At 51.6% G+C, this 16,888-nt stretch overlaps 1 protein-coding gene and 2 long non-coding RNA genes across 11 annotated transcripts; 2 read left to right on the top strand and 1 right to left on the bottom strand.

Annotated features, from left to right (window-relative positions):
- Nucleotides 1-79: 79 nt before the first annotated feature.
- FBLIM1 (filamin binding LIM protein 1) lies at nucleotides 80-3,946 on the top strand. Of its 3 annotated transcripts, none has more exons than XM_042813161.1 (8): nucleotides 80-1,142; nucleotides 1,741-1,936; nucleotides 2,242-2,378; nucleotides 2,457-2,568; nucleotides 2,645-2,814; nucleotides 2,955-3,133; nucleotides 3,212-3,323; nucleotides 3,489-3,946. In XM_042813161.1, exons 2-8 carry the CDS (start codon nucleotides 1,771-1,773, stop codon nucleotides 3,600-3,602), a joined length of 990 nt encoding a protein of 329 aa, XP_042669095.1. In that variant the 5' UTR covers nucleotides 80-1,142; nucleotides 1,741-1,770; the 3' UTR covers nucleotides 3,603-3,946. The 3 variants fall into 3 exon arrangements, with proteins under 3 accessions (XP_042669095.1, XP_042669097.1, XP_042669096.1); XM_042813163.1 differs by having other exon boundaries at nucleotides 81-1,142; nucleotides 2,266-2,378; XM_042813162.1 differs by having other exon boundaries at nucleotides 81-1,142; nucleotides 2,263-2,378.
- Nucleotides 3,947-4,571: 625 nt separating this feature from the next.
- Nucleotides 4,572-6,101, bottom strand: LOC122157494. The gene is made up of 2 exons (XR_006167917.1): nucleotides 5,866-6,101; nucleotides 4,572-5,006 (listed from the first exon to the last, which is right to left on the bottom strand). It is a non-coding gene; the product is annotated as an uncharacterized LOC122157494 (long non-coding RNA).
- Nucleotides 6,102-7,814: 1,713 nt separating this feature from the next.
- On the top strand, nucleotides 7,815-16,508 carry LOC122157493. Of its 7 annotated transcripts, none has more exons than XR_006167913.1 (7): nucleotides 7,815-7,928; nucleotides 8,032-8,157; nucleotides 10,653-10,704; nucleotides 11,924-11,973; nucleotides 12,422-12,594; nucleotides 13,252-13,314; nucleotides 15,608-16,508. It is a non-coding gene; the product is annotated as an uncharacterized LOC122157493 (long non-coding RNA). The 7 variants fall into 7 exon arrangements; XR_006167916.1 differs by having other exon boundaries at nucleotides 13,716-16,508; XR_006167914.1 differs by adding an exon at nucleotides 11,182-11,222 and having other exon boundaries at nucleotides 13,252-16,508.
- The last annotated feature ends 380 nt before the right edge of the window (nucleotides 16,509-16,888 follow it).

Raw genomic sequence — 16,888 nt, 5'->3', positions numbered from 1 at the left:
ATGCCGCGGCTCTGCCTCCCCGCTGCCCCCGCCGCGCCGGGCAGGGCGCGCCCGCGGAGCGCACGGAGGGACCCGCAGCGCAGCCCAGGTAGGAGACAGGACAGACACCGGGACTGCGGGCACCCCGGGGGACGCGGGGCTGCGGGGCTGCGGGGCCACCCTTGGCTGGCAACGCCCCTTCAGAGCAGAGTCCCCACGCTTTCCCCAGGTAGGGGAGAGGAGACACCCCCAGGTGCGGGATTGAGGACATCCCCGCTGAGACTGGGACACCCCAGTGTGGGACACGGGGCTCTGCACAGGGGGGGGATGAAGGCGGCCGAGAACTGTCCTGGGATGGGACAGGGTACCGAGAACCGCCCCCAGGGACGGGAACGGGGGTCCCAGGTAGGGGAGGGGACACTGAGGCCACCGCCGCAGTCCCCACAGCGTCCTCCGAGAGCTGGGGGGTGCGTGCGGGATCTGCTGGGGGAGAGGGGGTGTAGGAGAGCCTTCTCCCACCCCAATTGGGGGAGAGGTGCCCCATAAGCAGCCTCCACCCCATCGATCCCACCCCCCTCTGGCACCCATGATTTTGGGGTGTCTCTCACAGGATACCACAGCCCCATCCCGGCACAGCCACAGCCACCCCAAAACAGGAAGGTGCTGTCCTGTTGTGCGGGCACCCCAAGAAAAGCGTAGTGCAGACCCCAGAGCTGCCACCCTCCAGCTTTAGCCACCCTCCAGTTCCAGCCACCCCGGTGGGCGGCAGTGGGGCAGCAATGGGGCCGCTGGCGGCTGGGCTGCCCCAGCACAAAGAGGAATGCGCCGAGCACATGGTTCACATTAGCCCTGCAGATTGATTTTTTTTTTTCCCCTTTATTTTCCGCGGGGAGCAGGTGAAGGTTTGCGTGCAGGGCGAGGGCTGGCAGCGCCGGGACCCGTTTAGGTTCCGCCGGCGGGGAGGGAGGGAGCGCAGCCACTCCGGATTCTCCTTTTTCCTCCCTTTTCTTTGAGTCAGAGGCTGAAGTCAGCAGTGTGCCCGTCCCACAGCGATTTCCCCACTGCACAGGATGTGGGGATGCCCGTGAGCAGGATTTAGGGAAGCAGAGCTGCCCCGCGCTGAATACGGAGTGCTGCATGAGACCAGGCAACTCATCACACAGGTATTGTTCTGCAGCACGGCAGGGATGGATGCAGCGCTGGATGGAGCCTGGGGGTCCCCGAGAGCTGTTTTGGAGGGGGAAGCAGGGAGGAAGCAGGTCCTGGCTGCTTTTCCCATTGCTGAGCACAGCCCTTTTCCTTCCCGACTGGGGTCAGCCAGGGTCGGGCGCATCCTGCCTGTGCGGCGGCCGCTGTGCTTTACAATCCCATTTTCCACAGGCAAGGTGGGTGCCTCCCGCAGTTTGATCCCAGCTGGGGTCAGTTAGAGAGGAATAAAAGAGGGTTACAACGCTTGCAAAAGGCTGGGGTTGGTAAGGAATGCCTGGGACAAAGTGGGAGATTTGGGAGGCTGCGCACGCTGCCCGCAGCCAGGTGCTCTCCAGGTGCCCTCACCGCACCAGGCACGAGGCTGTTTATAGCTGTGACCTGGGGTGGGGATGCCCGTTCCTTATTGCCTATCCAGGAAGGGGAAGAGGAGGCGGGTTGAGGCTGAAGGACAGCGGCAGCCACAGGCACACCGCACTGCTGGGGCGCTGGCACATTCCTTTCTGCTTTCTTCTTTTTTTTTTTTTCCTTATTTTTTCTTCCCCGAAACCCCAGCCCACGTCCAGCCCCTCTGCTGTTTCTGCGATGCTGCCCAGGAAGGCAGAGAAGAGGATGACTTCATCTGTCTTCATCACCCTGGCGTCCCCACGGAGGGAGGCGGCCCCCAGGGAGCAGCCCCACGCAGGGCTGTCACCGGCTGTCCCTGAGGGCAGCCCTCACCCCCCGACGACCCCGGCGCTGCCCAACGGAGGTGAGGAGTGGCTGTGAGGCACCGCGTGTGAGGACAGTTGTGGTGGCGTGGAGGCACTTTGCAAAAGGATGTGGGTGCCGGTGGAGGGGGGGTGTTTTCTGAGGGTCGTTCCCTAAACCCCACACCCAGTGCAGGATGGATCCAGCTGCCCGGATAGGGTGGTGGTTGCTCTCCGTCAGCCAGCACTTATCAGCGTTTGCTTTTGGGGCTGGTCGGTGGGGAGTGTTGCCGCAAGCTGTCGGGGCGCTATTGCAGGGGAGGGCTCGGGATGGGGCTGGCAGCACTCTGCCTGGCTTTTGCTGCAGAATCCTGCCCTCGCTCCCCAGCAGTGCCTTCATCCCCACCGGCCCTCATCCTCTCCAAAGAGCCCCAGCCCCTCTCTGCGGAGGCACTGGCTCCAGCTCTGCAGCAACTGGACCTTGCGGCACCCGACACGGCGCAGGTCAGAACCATGAGCATGCCTCAGTTTCCCCATCCTCAAGGGCTTGAATATAATGCTTGTTTTCCTCCTGCTTGCCAGGCTCCTTTTGCCTTCCCTGCTGAACTGAGGCCTCTCCAAGTTTGCCAGGGACAAGCAGAGAAGCTGCAGTGGCAGGATGCAAATGGGCACGGGGAGAGGAACGGCTCCCGAGGTAAGCACACGGACCTGGCTGTGCTGATCCCTCAGTGGGCCACCAAGGCAGCTCCTGCCCTGCTCCCTCCCCACAGACATCTGCGCCTTCTGCCACAAAGCCGTGGGCCCACAGGAGCCGACGGTGGAGGCGATGCGGAAGCAGTACCACGCTGACTGCTTCACCTGCCGGACCTGCCAGCGACGCCTGGCCGGCCAGCGCTACTATCAGAGGGATGGCCGCCCCATCTGCGATGCCTGCTACCAGGTGTGGGGATGTTGGAGATGGTGGCATTTCAGGGAGCGATGGCACCTTGGGAATGATGGCATTCGGGGGGCGGTGGCATCTTGGGGAGCACTGGCTTTCAGGGAGCAGTGGTGTCTCTCATGTCATGTCCCTGCCTGCAGGCCACGCTGGAGAAATGTGCCAAGTGCCAGGGGCTGATCACTGAGCGCATCGTGCGTGCCCTGGGCAAAGGCTTCCACCCCGGCTGCTTCGCCTGTGCTGCCTGCGGCCGGGCCATCGGTGCTGAGAGCTTTGCGGTGGACGAGCAGGGCAAGGTGTACTGCGTGGCTGACTTCTACAGGTGGGGTACCAGCAGGGGGGTTCATCTGATCCCCGTCACCCCATGGGTCTCACGTCAGCCCCATTTTATCCCACCAAGGAAATTCGCCCCGGTGTGTGGTACCTGCAAGCACCCCATCATCCCTGACGAGGACACCTACAAGATCGAGTGCCTGGGACGGAGCTTCCACGAGAGCTGCTACCGCTGCGAGGTACGGCCCTGAAACTCTAAGTGATGTCGCAGTGCCTCGCGAAGTACATGGGGCTGGAGGCAGGCACAGAGCATGGGTTGGTGGCGAGGTGCAGAGCGCGGTGTCGTGCAGGCAGCACGGCGCAGGGCTGCAGGAAAGCCCTACAGGTGGATGTGCTGCTTGCAGAGCTGTGGGACGCCGCTGTCTCCGGAGCCGACGGAGGACGGGTGCTACCCGCTGGGCCACCACCTGCTCTGCAGAGCCTGCCACATCTGCCGGCGGAACGAGTCGTCCTGCTGAACTGCAGGCCGTGAGAAGGGCCGGGCCACTGGGATGGACCCAGCGAGAGCAGCGGGCGCAGTGTGATCACCACAGAGTGCCAGGACCCCAGCCGTGCAGCTCGGCCTCTGCCAGCTGCTCATCACAAGCGGAAAAAGCCCTGGAAGAGCAGTGGTGGTGGATGAGCTGAGGGTTTGTTCACTTTTTTTTTTTTAAATCCTTTTTTGAAGTTGGTTTGATTTCTTCAGTGTTTTTCTTTCCTCTCAAGCTTTCTTGGGGCTTTGTTTAAACACTTCTCTCTGTGGTGATGCAGAGAGCAGCACTGATTTAGCTCCTTGTCATTACATAAAACCCCGAGCTAAAAATGCCGTCTCTTTCATCCGCCCGTTTCCTGTGTCCCAAACTTACAGAAGGCAAGTTTAAAAAGAAGGAAGAGGCCACATTGGGACCTTGTGGGTCACCTCGGCTGGCAGGAGGCTGGGCACAGCTTGCTTGGGCTGCTGGCTGATAGCACGGCTGGGGTGGGCTGGGATGCGGCGATCCGGCGGACGGGAGAGCAGGAGGTTTGTGCCGGGCCGGAGCGGGGGTTCTGCTACGTGCCCGGTGTTGGTAAAGGATGCGTGGTGTTTCTCTGCTCCGCCTCACAAAAGTCCCAGGCCGGCAGAGGGCAGCAGGAGCACAAATTCCTCCAATGGGTGAAAAAAGTGCCTGATTCCTGTCTTCTGCATGCAGCAACGCTGGTACTGAGGCTGAGGTTTAGCATCTTACCCAAGATAATACCACTCCACCAGCAGAAGCTTTCAGACCTTCTTTTGGTCCTTTGTATGAAGTGCAGAAATGAAAACTTCTCTTTGTGCATCTGTGTGAGCGGTGCCACCTGCACATTGGGTTTGTTTGTGAATATACTGTGAACCAGACAGACAAAGGGTTTCCCTTCTAGCCAGAAGCGTTTATAAAGCCACAAATCAAGTGCAGGAAATAACAAGAGCATCTGAGTCAATATTTAATGCTTCCCTGATGGAAAAAAAAAGAAAAAAAAAAAAAAAGGAAGATGTTTTAAAAAAAAGCACCAACAAAGCAGCAGCAGACAAATGTTTCTGGGTCACGCTGCCTAAAGTCTCCCCAGCACACACTGTATTTAAGAATGGAAGGGTTAATGTATGGGTAACATATGGATTCTTCACACCAACCCCGCAAATGTTTCCTGCCGTCTCTCCCCATCTACAAAGCCTATTATTCATGTTGGTGATGTGTGTCTGCAGCCATCCGTCAGGGCACAGATGGCTGTAAGCTATTTGTCAATAAGATGCTCGTGCGAAGCTGTGGTGTGTCCTGGAGTTGGGATGGTCACGTCTAGAGGCGGCTCTGGTCCGTGTGCCATGCCAGGAAGTCGTGGGTTTGAAGTCATTCCCAAAGCCTCGCACTCTGTGGGGAAATGCAGGCATGGAAAAGTGAAAAAAAATGCCAAAAAAGTGTCCTAAAGAGTGCAGGGGTGGGGAAGGGAAGCGCCAGACAGCAGAGCATTTCCCTCTTTTTGTAATATGGGTATTTTCCAAATGAGATTTTCAGGGAGGATGGGAATAGTGATGCTGAGCGTTGGTATAGATGTGCTGTTGCAGTGCCGAACCCTCTGAGCAGCAGCTCTGGGTAGTGAAAGCAGGAAGGGGCTGGGCATTTCCCTGCAGGGTGCTCTGCTGGCACTGGGCTGCAGTGGATTTTGTCCAGAGGTGGGCAGGGAATGGCTTTTACGGACACAAAGCCTTGGAGGTGATTCTGGCAGGGAGAGGAGCAGGACAAAGTGCAGCTGGAGAGTTCAAAGGGTTGCAGAAGTGGTTGGATTTGGCAATTTTTTCCAGGAGCGAAGGATGACGGGGGTGTACAGATAGGGAAGTAAACTGATAAAGGCTGATCCGAGCTGCTTTCTGGGTGGGTAAGGGGAGAAGCATTGTGAGCTGGGGTCTGGGCGTGTTGCTGAGCCTGGAAAGCACAACCCTGTGTTTTCCTCTGGGTGGACATAAAGGAATTGTGCTGTACGTCTGGCCCCATCAAGTCCTGGGGGTCCCGTTCTGCTGCTGAGCATGTAGGCACCAATTGCAACAGCTCAGCCCATCCTTGGGCTCCTCACTCCATCGCAAGCGATTTTGCAAGGGAAAAAAGTTTAAAGCCCACCTCCTTACTCAACACCAACGTGCCCAGGTCTGCCAGCAAAAACACAAAGCACACCCACAGCAATGCAGAGCTCCTTCTTTACCCCCAGAAGCCCCATAGAGCCCCCTCGGATCACCTGGAGGTGCAAAACCTGCTGAGGTCTTGCATCGTCTTGCAGTGGAGGTGCAAAAGGGCAAGGAGCCGTGCCTGCGCAACGCCCTGAGCTGCTGCAATCAGCCCGTCCTTTCTTGCAATCCCTCTTGGCCGGCCAAGGCGAACGGGGAGGGCCCTCTCACATAGGCTGGCTGCTCTCCAAGGAGAAGCAAATGCAAATATTTCTTCACTTCGGGCTGGGTGCGGCCTGTGGATAAAATTTCCCTGGTCTTTCCCAGAGAAGGCATCCGACACCATGCCCTGCTCCCAGGAACATGAGAATGTAGGACAAAACACCACAAAGGTTATCTTTCTTGCAACGTTGGGGTTGTTAAAAGGAGCTGACAGGCACGGCCGTAATGTTTTTAAATCGGCGATCAAGGTTTTTCTTTGTAACAAAAACGGCCTTTTGCAGGTTTCACTTGCAAGCGGAAGATTTTGGTGCAGCATGAGCAAGGTTGTAAAGGGAAACGGGTTGGAAACGGCCCCATCAGCCGTGAGAAATGTGAAAAGCAGGCGGTGGACTGAGGGAGAGCTGAGCCGGATTCCTGGCGTGCCTTCCCTCTGCCATCACTGCCTCGGAGGTGAAAGCTGCTGGGGAGTGGCGAGCAGGAGCCAGCACTGCAGTGAGATGGGATGAGTGAGGCTGGAGCAGTCGAGAAGGGAGAAAGGAGCAATGGCAGCAGTTTTTCTTTTAAAATGAATTTTAGAGCTGGAGGAATTTTTTTATTATTATTATTTCCCCCTTTGGTTGACCTGAGTTAATTGTGAGCTTGTCCCAGCTGGCTTGCTGCAGTGTCATCCTTTCTGGCGGAGCATTCGGACCCATTTTTTGCACTTCCCTGCGCTCAACACAACCTAAAAGCCAGCAGCCTCTCATGAAATGCGCTCTGGTTAAGGGAGGAGGGTTGGAAAGCAGCTGGAATTGTTCTGGGTTAAAAATAAGCGGAGCAGCGCGAGCCCTGAAATTCTCCAGCTTCGTGATTTGGAGCACAGCCAGGATGAAAACAAAAACAGAAAAAAAAAAAAAAAAAGACAAAAGAAACAAAACCACAATGAAAATAACACTGTGCTATTGTCCTTTTATCCTGAGATCTGCTTACAGAGGAGCCCGCAGCAGGACCTGCCTGCATCTCCCCCTCCATACACAGCGCTGGGGGGTTATTTTTAACGCAGTGTTTTCCATACACCAGGAAAAAAATATATATGTATATATCGATACATCCCGTTATGCAAGCCTTGTCACCAGGCTGCAAATTATACGCTGGGTTATGAAATAAATAAATAAGGCAAAAATAAAAATCACCCAACCCACCCTATTTCTGCAAATAGGCACAAGGGAGCTCTGACAGCATCCACCCCATCAGCGGTGTGGATTACAGCGTCCTGCAGCCCTGGTTTTCCAGGTGGAATGAAGGATTTTTGCCCAGCTCTGACTTGGAGCAGTTTATTTTCTTCTTTATTTCACCGGGGTGTTGCTTGGAGCCCTTTGCTCTGTGCTTTGTTCAAAAATATTCACAAGAAAAAAGCAGGAGGTGTCCATCTGTCAGGGAGGCTCACGGACATCAGCAGAGGGTGAAGGGAATATCTTCTGAAATTAAATATATCCCTTAATTGTGTGTAAGGTCAAACTTTCCCTCACAGACATCATCTGCTCAACTTGAGTGGCTGCACGCAGTGATGCCGAGGAGACCTTCTCCCCTTTTCTCGACCCTGTTTTAAGAACATCACGTAACCTCCTCATTTTGTGGAGGGGAGAAGGAAAAAAATTAAAAAGGGGGGGGAGAGGTGGTAAAAAATGAGCAAACGGAGGATGTTTTCCTCACAGAAAGGGGAGGGGGAGGCAGGCGGCCGCGCGGCACAGCGCCGCCCGCGGTACTGCAGGGCCCCGCCCGCTGCTCGCTTCACAAAATGGCGCCCGGCGGGGCCGCGCCGACAAAATGGCGGCGGGCGGACAGCGCGGGAAGGGCCTCAGGGCCCCTCGTTCCCCTCCAGTCCCCGTCCCGTTTTGAGGTGTTTTTCCCCTCATAGCGTGAAGATTTTTGGGTCAGTGCTGCTCTTTCCGCCCCCTCCACACGCGCCTCACAGGTGGGTATTTCCATAGCTTGATGCCTAATTCTTTCTCCCCCTCCGCTTTTCTCCTCCGCAGGGGTTGCAGCCTTCGCTGTCCTCAGCGCGTGGAAAATGCGCAAAAAAAACCCCAAAACAACACCAAAAAAGCCCCGAACAGCCGAGGACTGAAGGAAGGAACTGTCTCCTCACGGCCACCGTTCTGGTAATTAAAAACATCCATGTGGTGCGATCAGATGTGGTAATACTGCTAAAAAGAAAAGAAAAAAAACCAACAAAACACAAATCCTGTCACATCCCAGTGCTTGGTAGAGGCTGCAGCTTCGATACCACGCATATTTCTTTCCTTTGCTTATTGTTTGCGATGCTTCTTTACCTTTATCCACACCACAGCGTAGCATCGCCCCTCCTTTGTTAAAAGCCTCATACCTAAAATACCTTTTTTTTTTTTCCTGTTTAAATACAGATTTAGGGCCGTACAGGTGCTCTTTATTCCCACATGTCTCTATATGTCTCCTTATCCCAGAGATGGATTGCAGAACAAAGCCATTCACCTATAATGCTAATTACACACAATTACTCTCACTTTGGCCCGTACGTATCTTGGATTTTATATATTTATTACCTTTGTTTTCCTCCATTGGCTTTCTACTGTCCTAAGAGCAAGAGGGAAAAAAAAAAAATTACACGTGCACAGCCAAAAGAAAAAAAAAAGACAAAAAATAATAGTAAAAAAAAAGGTAAAAACAAGCAAAAAGCAACCAGTTGCCCATTTGATCAGTCCGTGGTGGAGATTGGTGCCTGGATGCTTTATTTGTTCCACAGAGGTGTAGATTTCCCTTGGGATGTTGGGGAAGGATTTCTTAATTAAAGGATAAAAAAAAATGAAAAGTAAAAAATAAAACAGTGAAACAGAACCGAAAAGGAAAATAATATGAATTCTTATTGATTTAAAAAAAAAAAAAAAAAAAAAAAAAAAAAAAAAAAAAGAAGCAGCTGACGCTGGCAATGCAATCGGGCAGGCACTGAATTCATTGCACCGAAATGAGGACGGATGAGCTGAACTGAGTGGCAGGGCTGAGTGCAGCTCCGGGAGGAGGGCTCAGCTCCTCGCCCCACCATCCAGCGCTGCACACACCACCATTTGTGTGCTTTTGTGCTTTATTTCCAGCCCCGCGGGCTGCCCTACGTGATGCACGGAGCGACGCGGGTGCCCTGGTGCTGTGCGTTCCTCTCCCTTTTATTGCCTGCTCTATGCTCGCTTTTTTTCTCCCCCCTCTGCAGGCAGCAGGGTTGCTCGGCTTTCCTCTCCCCAGCTCGGCAGCTGATTCCAGAAGTTTCTACAGCAGAGGAAATGCACGGGGGAGGGGAGCACCCACTGCGGAGCTTTGCCGCAGCCGGGCAGGCGTGGAGGAGGAGGAGGATGCGGAGGATGCACCACCTCCCTCACTCCCTCCCTCCTTGGTTCAGGACGCTTTCCAAGCCTCTCCCCCTCGCTACATTTCCCCATCCTTGCAGAGGGTGCTGGGAGGTGTTTGCAAGTTGCTTTTTTTTTTTCCTTTTACCCCCGCTCATCCCTGTCCCCCCCCCCAACCCGTTTCCTCCCCCTTTGCTAAATAAATTAAAAGCAGAGATGTCTCCTGATGGAGATGGATGAGGCTGGGCTCACTTGCATGCACTGTGCCACAGCCCTGATCTGCTGCTTAGGGCACAAGTGACCTTTCCCAGGCAGTGGGAGGGAGCTTCTCCCCACCCCGCTATGCTGCTGCTTGGAATTCATCTTACGTAGCAGCCTTATTATTTTTTTTATCCCCCCTCCAAAGAACAGCTTGCTGCTTCGGTGATTTTTTTTATTATTATTATTATTTTTTATTATTATTCTCAGCCTGTGTGTTGCAGCTTCCTCATGATCGTTTTGTGTGTGTGTGTGTATGCTTTGAATTGCATTTTAAAATTGCCCAGCTGGAGACAAGTCTTGATTAGAGCTGGAACAATAGCTCCATTTTATTAATAATGGGAAGGATTTACGATCCTACAGCACCTTCCTTGGAAGGCTTTCAAAACCATTTGCAAACTCTCACAAATGTAAGCTTTCACAGCCCTGCCTGTGAGGTGGGTAAGTATTTCCACGGTGCCACCAAAAATCAGGGAGAGCTGGAGTCGGTGTGTGCTAAAATAACGGCAGATCCGGTGGGCTTTAGGGCTGCAAAGCTGGGAGGAGGGAGGCTGGTTAAAAGCTGTAACCTAAATCTGTTTGGTGTTGTCTGTAGATGCAGATATTTGTCTTTGTCCTGGGAACCAGGCTGCTATTTCTCAGCCTGCTCTGTGCTCCTCCTTGCTTTTTGCAGAGCGAAGATTCGGACTTGCCTGCTTGTCAGTAAACAGCTGCATATAGATTTATTTATTTTTTTTAATTCATTACTTTTTTTGTAGTCCCCAGGTGACCTCCTTTAGTGCTGGCTCTGCTGCGGTCTGACCACAGCTTTGCATTAAAGCAGGCTGCGAGCACTAATGTGTCTCCGTGCAAGTCCACGTGACCTTGCTCAGGGGACAGGGCCCACTGAGCTAATGCAGATGCTCCACTTCAATTACACAACCCTGCATCCCCTCCCTGACCCAAGAAGCATAGGGGAATGTTGCAATGTTATGGGTGAAAGCTGTCTTCTGCCCTAATTTTTATTTTATTTTTTTTCCTCCCAGGGAAATGCAGGATTGTTTGTGTAACTCCCACTCTGCAGCAGATAGCTTCTCTGTGAGTATTGTAAACATGCAGCGAGCTGGGCAGTGGGATCTGGCCTTGCTGAGGAGGGTAAGGCACGGTTCTCTGGTTGTGTGAGTGCTTTACACCTCCACAGAAAGCCACAATGTTTCTGTGGTTAATTCTGGAGGGCATGAGCGGGTCCCAGGGCTTCCCCTTCCCACCCTGTAATGTTTCACAAAAGAGAAAGCTGCTGCTTCTGGAAGAAGCTCTGCCTTGTGGCCTTATTTAAAAAAAAAAAAAAAAGAAGGAGGCTGTGGATTAGTCATCATTATCGTTAAAGGAGGCTGCGTGTGCTGGTGCGTGTGTGATGTTAAGCATTAGTTTATTTGGGAGGGCTGGTAATGTGCTCGGGTCGCTGCTCCTGGAGCAGTGCCACCAGGCTCCATCAAGCTGCTGCTGGCAGGTGGAAAAGCTGATGGGCTGCTGTCGGTCCCCTTCCATCCCTTTTCAGTATCTCTGCACTGCCAGGTGTGGGAAGGAGGAGACTGAAATGACAGTGAGGAGGACAGGTGAGGTTCCAATGCCAGAGAAGAAACCCTGTGCTTTTCTATCCTTCCTTTTATTCTAAGCACAACTGCCTGCATCTTGTAAGAAGACTTAGTTTGACCCTTTTGGATGATAAAAACAGTGCTGGTTTTAATCGTTTATTTTTATCCCTTCCCTGTGGTCGTGTAGAGGAGTGAGCTGTGCAATTAAAATGGGATAGCAAAGGACAGCTCCCTCCCCCTTTCCCATTTCAAAAAACCTTCCAGAGTTGTGTGTTCTTGAATTGCTGCATAGGCAGAAAGCATACAATGCAGTTGTCAGCATTGTGCTGATGTGTGGCACATTAAAAAAAAAACAAAAAATACACACAAAAGGGGTGGGGAGAGCGGGTGCCTCCGGGGAGTAAAACTGTGGGGCCCCTTTCCCTACCAGCAAACAGACCTACATGCAATAGTTTATTACTTCTCATTTTGCTCAGGCAAATGTAATGCACAGACGTCAGAGGGAGCGTTGCAACATGCTAAATGGTGTTGCTGAAGATCAGGGTCCCCTTGAACTATTTTTCCTGTGAGCTTGCTCCCATGAGATGCCACAGCTTTATTACTCAATTCCTCAAAGTTGTGCTTACTTGCCAGAAGGAAGGAGAATGCTTCCTTTCTGGGTGTAATTTCTTTTGTTGTGAGGCAGAAGGTAATCAAAAGCAGCTGGTTCTGATCTCTCCTAGGTCGCCATGACTTCAAAATGCATAGTCCAAGCAGTGAGCAAGGAGAGCAGGTATTGGCACCTCCTCATCAATGAGAATATTGGCTTTGGTGTTGTGTGAGTGCTGCTGGCTGACCAGTGGAGGGGCCCTACCCTGCTAAGCTGGAGCAACGCTTTCTGAGCAGTGATTTCATTGCCTGATTGCAGCAGTGATTTGGAGCACAGCTGTGACTTTGTTTTTCTGGCAAAAATTTAGCTGAGGGTAAATATGAGATGTCCAGGCCAGATTTCAAAGAGAGATGGAGAGAAGCTGGTGCATGGTGTATGTGAAAACTGCCAATTGTTTGTGTGCCTAAAAAGCCTCACCTGTGTTTGAATTAAATGAGCCTGGATAGGACATTCATTTTTTTCTCTTGTTAGGGAAGTGTTTGCAGATATGCCTGGTGCTGGTTGGGGGCCTCTGCTGGCCTGCAGGTACAGGGGACCAACAAACTGTTTGGGATGCTTTCACGTTTTTCAGGCCACGACACCCTGTAGGAATTGCACTGCTTTTCTCTGTCAGTTTGGAATAACTGGGTTTCCTTGGGAGCGTTGGACTTCTATCACCGCATGCTTTGGATTGAAGAGTTACCAGAGAGACATCTGTGAGGCTTCCGAGCTAAACAAAACCTGAATTTCTGGTGCAAAAAGCAAGTGAGTGATAGAAACCTCTGCTCCTCTTCCTATGGGTGAAGCTGCAGCCCTTTAAGCTTTCCTATTACACCAAAGAGGTGGAAAAAGCATAAGCATGCGCTGTGAGTTCTGCAGTGCTACTGGTGATGTAAAATGAAAGCCAGAGCTAGCCAAGAAACCGTTCTCCTTTCAAATACAGTCACCATGCACAAGTACTTTTCTTCTTTGCCTTTCCCTGAAGTGAGAGAGCAGTAATGGCACAAGCGTGCACTCAGTCTGCTTCATTTAGAACACAGTGATTCAACTTCAATGCCAACATGGTGAATCAAAAGCATTGAAGATAGCTGGCTTGCTATTTATTTGGCTCTGGGTGTGACCATCAGATGCTATTGGGAATGTGAAGAAGAGCAACTCACACGGTTGCACTGTTTTAAACCTTTGTCCTGCAACATCTCCAGTGTGATTTCTGTCATTCCTGCTGGGCACTGCACGCGGGGCTTTTCATGGAGAGGTAAAGCACTGCAACTGTATGTTAAACATGGCAACGTACAGGATACAGTGATCTCTCCAGTCTTAGGAGGCTTGTATCCTTTGCAGTAGTCAAACCAGGTGGGGCTGGGAGACTTTAATTTTTTTTCCTCCTTTCATCTTCTTCCCCTGAAACGTTCTGTTTTGCAGCCTGGAAGACAGAAGCCTTCTGCCTAGAGGATGAAATGCTTCATGTTTGCAAAAAACTAGCAGGTACAGCACTTCAGGATGTGGTTGCAGAGATGCCTGGGGGCAAAAGGAACCAGGGCAGAAGCTGGCATTGTAATGTTTCTATTATTTTCCTAACAGAAAGTGAAAACCAGGTCTTAATTCCAAAAATTCTACTATGCAGTAAGCAAGAGTGAGTTCTTTTGCAGTCTCTGACTGCACATAGTGCTTTGCTTGGATAGCTTAGCAATTGCTCTGTGCTCTGCTGTTGAAGAAACATCTATTTTTGGGTAGCAATGTATTTTGAAAAGGGAAGTGTGCTTTTATATATATACACACAGATGGGTTCAGCGTAAATCAAATTCCAGGGGCTCCTGAGCTGTGCTTGCTGTGCTGCACAAGGTAGCTGATGCTCAGCCATTGGCCACGGTGGCATTATTTTGCAGCAGCTCTCATCCCCTGCGTTGTGTGGATGAGAACACCGTGGAGTCTGGCTGAGAGAAGTGCTTGAAAAGAAGTCAGAGAATGCTGGTACAGCTGATGCAGGGATGTTCTGCATCTCAAAGGGATGTTCTGGACAGAGTTAACACATGAAGACTTGGAGCGCTACCCTGTAAGAGGCAAGGACTGAAATCAATAGCTTTGTGAATTCAAATCCTATACTTTGTGTTGTTGCTTAGGATTCAGAATCAGGCTTCACGTTCAAAGCGTTATCAGCACATTAGCCAGTATCCTCTGTCTTGGCAACACATGAGCCCAAATATCAAAAAGCACCAATTCCTTTTTGGAGAAAATTATCCATTGCATAAAACGTAATGGGTAAGCAATAAAATTAGCACAGCAATTCAGGCTGGCTTAAAAAATGAGATAAAAGCTTGGCTGGCAATTTGATATTCAGCTGCCATACTGTTGTGTTAATAAATATAGTCAATGAGCAGGAAAGACACGTCAATAAATTGCCTCGTGGCAAGATGTTGGTGGACCTGACCGGCTTGAACAAAGCAGAACCCTGAGTGTCTGAGGGCTGTTGTCTGAGCAGCACACCATTTCTCTGCACAAAGCAAAGCAAGCTGGATGCTTACTGGACACTGAGGGTAATCGCTGCGTGCTGTGAATGCGAGTGCTGTAATCCCTGCAGGTCTGGTCAGGGTGGTGTCCCCAGCAGTGGGGAGCAGAGTAATGCCTCCCGCCCCACTCCGCAGCTGCAGTGCTACGAGCTCACAAAGCAGAGCCCTCACTGAGCCAGGGCTGATTGTAGGGAGTTACAGTTTTAGCAAACAGTCCTTGTTGCTGTCCTTGTTCCGTATCTAATTCTTTTAGCAAGCTCCACCACTTGGGGTAAGATACTGGGTTAGGAATGTTATGAACATTGTGTTGCATGTTAAAAATGTATGAGCAGTGCTGTCGGCTTGCTCTGTAAAGTGCCTTTCTATTTATCCACGTTTGCTCCTAGATGGTAGGCTGCCTCTGGCTGTTGCCTTTGCTTTTGGTATGAACCCCAAGGATGTTTTCTGATCCTCCTGCCCTTTTTTCCTCCAAACTGGAGAGCTGCTAACTTTATTAGCTCCTTATATGGCAGCACTGTTTTTCTCACGCCTTTAATGGCTCTCTTTTGATCTGTCCTGCTCCTGCTTTGCTTTTCTTGATGTGAACACAGTGTGCAAGCTGAGATGGGTTTATAACCTGCTCCCTCATTAATATCTGGTCTGGCATGTTAATCCTCTCCAAGTGGTGATAAGAAACATGCAGATGTTTTAACAGTGTTTGGCCGCAATGCCTGCAGATAGCTGGGTTCTCACTGTACTCACTGTGTGGATGAGCAATTAAACAGTGCCCTGCAGAGCCCCAGGCTCTGCCCTAGCGTGTGCTGGTGGCTGAGAGACGCTGGGTGATGGAGAGCAGCTGGATGGAGTCTCCTGTTCTGGGCTGTTTGAGTAGGAGGGGTGCAGGATCAAGTGCTGACCTTTGATGCTTGCTCCCAAGCTCGTTGCCAGCAGGCTGCACACAGGTCCTTGTGCAGTGACCAGGATGACACCGGTTGCTGCCACCTCCTTTACTGAGGTCCCTTTGGCCTTCTGAGATGCAGGTCACACTCTCTCCAATCTGTGTTCTTTGCAATCTCCAGATGAGTGAGAGGGATCTGGTTACAGCAGCACTGCCCAAGTGCGCCTGTGTGTTGCAACTGGGAACAGCTTCCCCCCAAAGCACAGTAAGAGCATTGGAATGATCCAGAGCTTCGTTCTGCATCACGGACCAGGCTACGCGCTCCTCTTCCAGCTGGCTTTCATGTAAACAGAGCATTTTAAGTACTAATTTCAACCGTTTCTTCTGTCTGCAGGCTTTGTTTCTGACAGCTCCTTGATTGTGGATGTCCTTTCAGCCAGGCTGCCTGCAGTGTGACAGCAGTGACCCTGCATGAGGTTTCTTTGAAGGACCTGGGAGACCATGTGGCTTTTTTTAGTCCCTCAGAGGTGTTTCCATGGCAGGGAGGGAGGAAAATGTTTGGAAATGCTGTCACAGGAGGCATGCTTACCTGGCTAGGGGAAAACTTGCTGTAGAAAAGCCAGCTGGCGCATGGTTTGAAGAGGGATAGGTTCTTTTCTCTCCAAAATGGAATCCCTTAAGGAAGGTATAGACAAGTAGTTCCTACTCTTGAGGTTTCTGACTGGTTAAAACAAGGAGCTGAGCCCATTTCCATGCAGAAATGTGTGGTACAGTGCATTGCAATGCTTTTCCTTGCGTGTGCGGGGTCACACGCTTTACTAATGGTTTGCATGCAAGAAGTTATTGCTTTTTTGTTTTTAATCAGTCCATCTCCATTCAGCAGCGCAGCTTCACACCCACCATCACGGGGGAAACTGAGGCACAGGGCCACTATGGGATTACAGGCAGAGCTGGGGATAAGGCTCAGGTTTGCGGAGGCTCAGGCTGACGTGCGTCAGAGGGCTGCTTAAATGGAGAGATTTGCAGAGGGAAGTGACCTACAGCTCGATGGCTGGGACTGCTGCTGGACCTGATCCTTACGGGTGTCTTCCGACTCAAACCGCAGTTTGGTCAGGGGAAGAATTTGGCAGCACGGTGCCCACGGTGAGATTTGGTGAGCTCCTCCAGTGCCAGAGCCTGGCCCACAGCCAGCCCACAGGGTTCATACGGCACTGAACTTTGGAGCCATTAGAGATAAACAGCGCTATAGGCTAATAAAAGGCTCTGCATCACAGGGCCCTTGTCTGCTCACGCCACAATTAATTTTTTACTTGCTGATTGCAGTGAGGGAAGAGTGCTGGGTTTGCTTTGTGCTGGGTTTGGATGGTGAGGAGTGGGCAGATCCTCGATGCCTTTTGCCCTGCACCCATTTTTGCACGGCAGCCCTTTACCTTTCACAGCGCGTCCCATTTTTTCCCCACTCATTTTGTATTGCAGCCCCACTGTTTTGCAAAAGCCCCCCCTTTATTTCTTTGCACTGTACGTCTTTATTTGCAATCCCTTCATTGCATTGCATTCACTCATCACCTCGCCCTGCAGCCCCGGTCTTTGCCACGCATCCCTTATTTTCCACAACCCACCTCGTGCATTTACTACTTTCCATCGCAGCTCCCGTTTATTGGCTCGTACCTCATCT

Source organism: Centrocercus urophasianus, unplaced genomic scaffold, assembly GCF_019232065.1.
Source record: "Centrocercus urophasianus isolate 14NV4802_14NV808 unplaced genomic scaffold, USGS_Curo_1.0 seq_1398, whole genome shotgun sequence".
Taxonomy (NCBI): Eukaryota; Metazoa; Chordata; class Aves; order Galliformes; family Phasianidae; genus Centrocercus; species Centrocercus urophasianus.
Note: the sequence above shows the minus strand (reverse complement) of the source record. Positions and strands in the feature narration are given on the sequence as shown.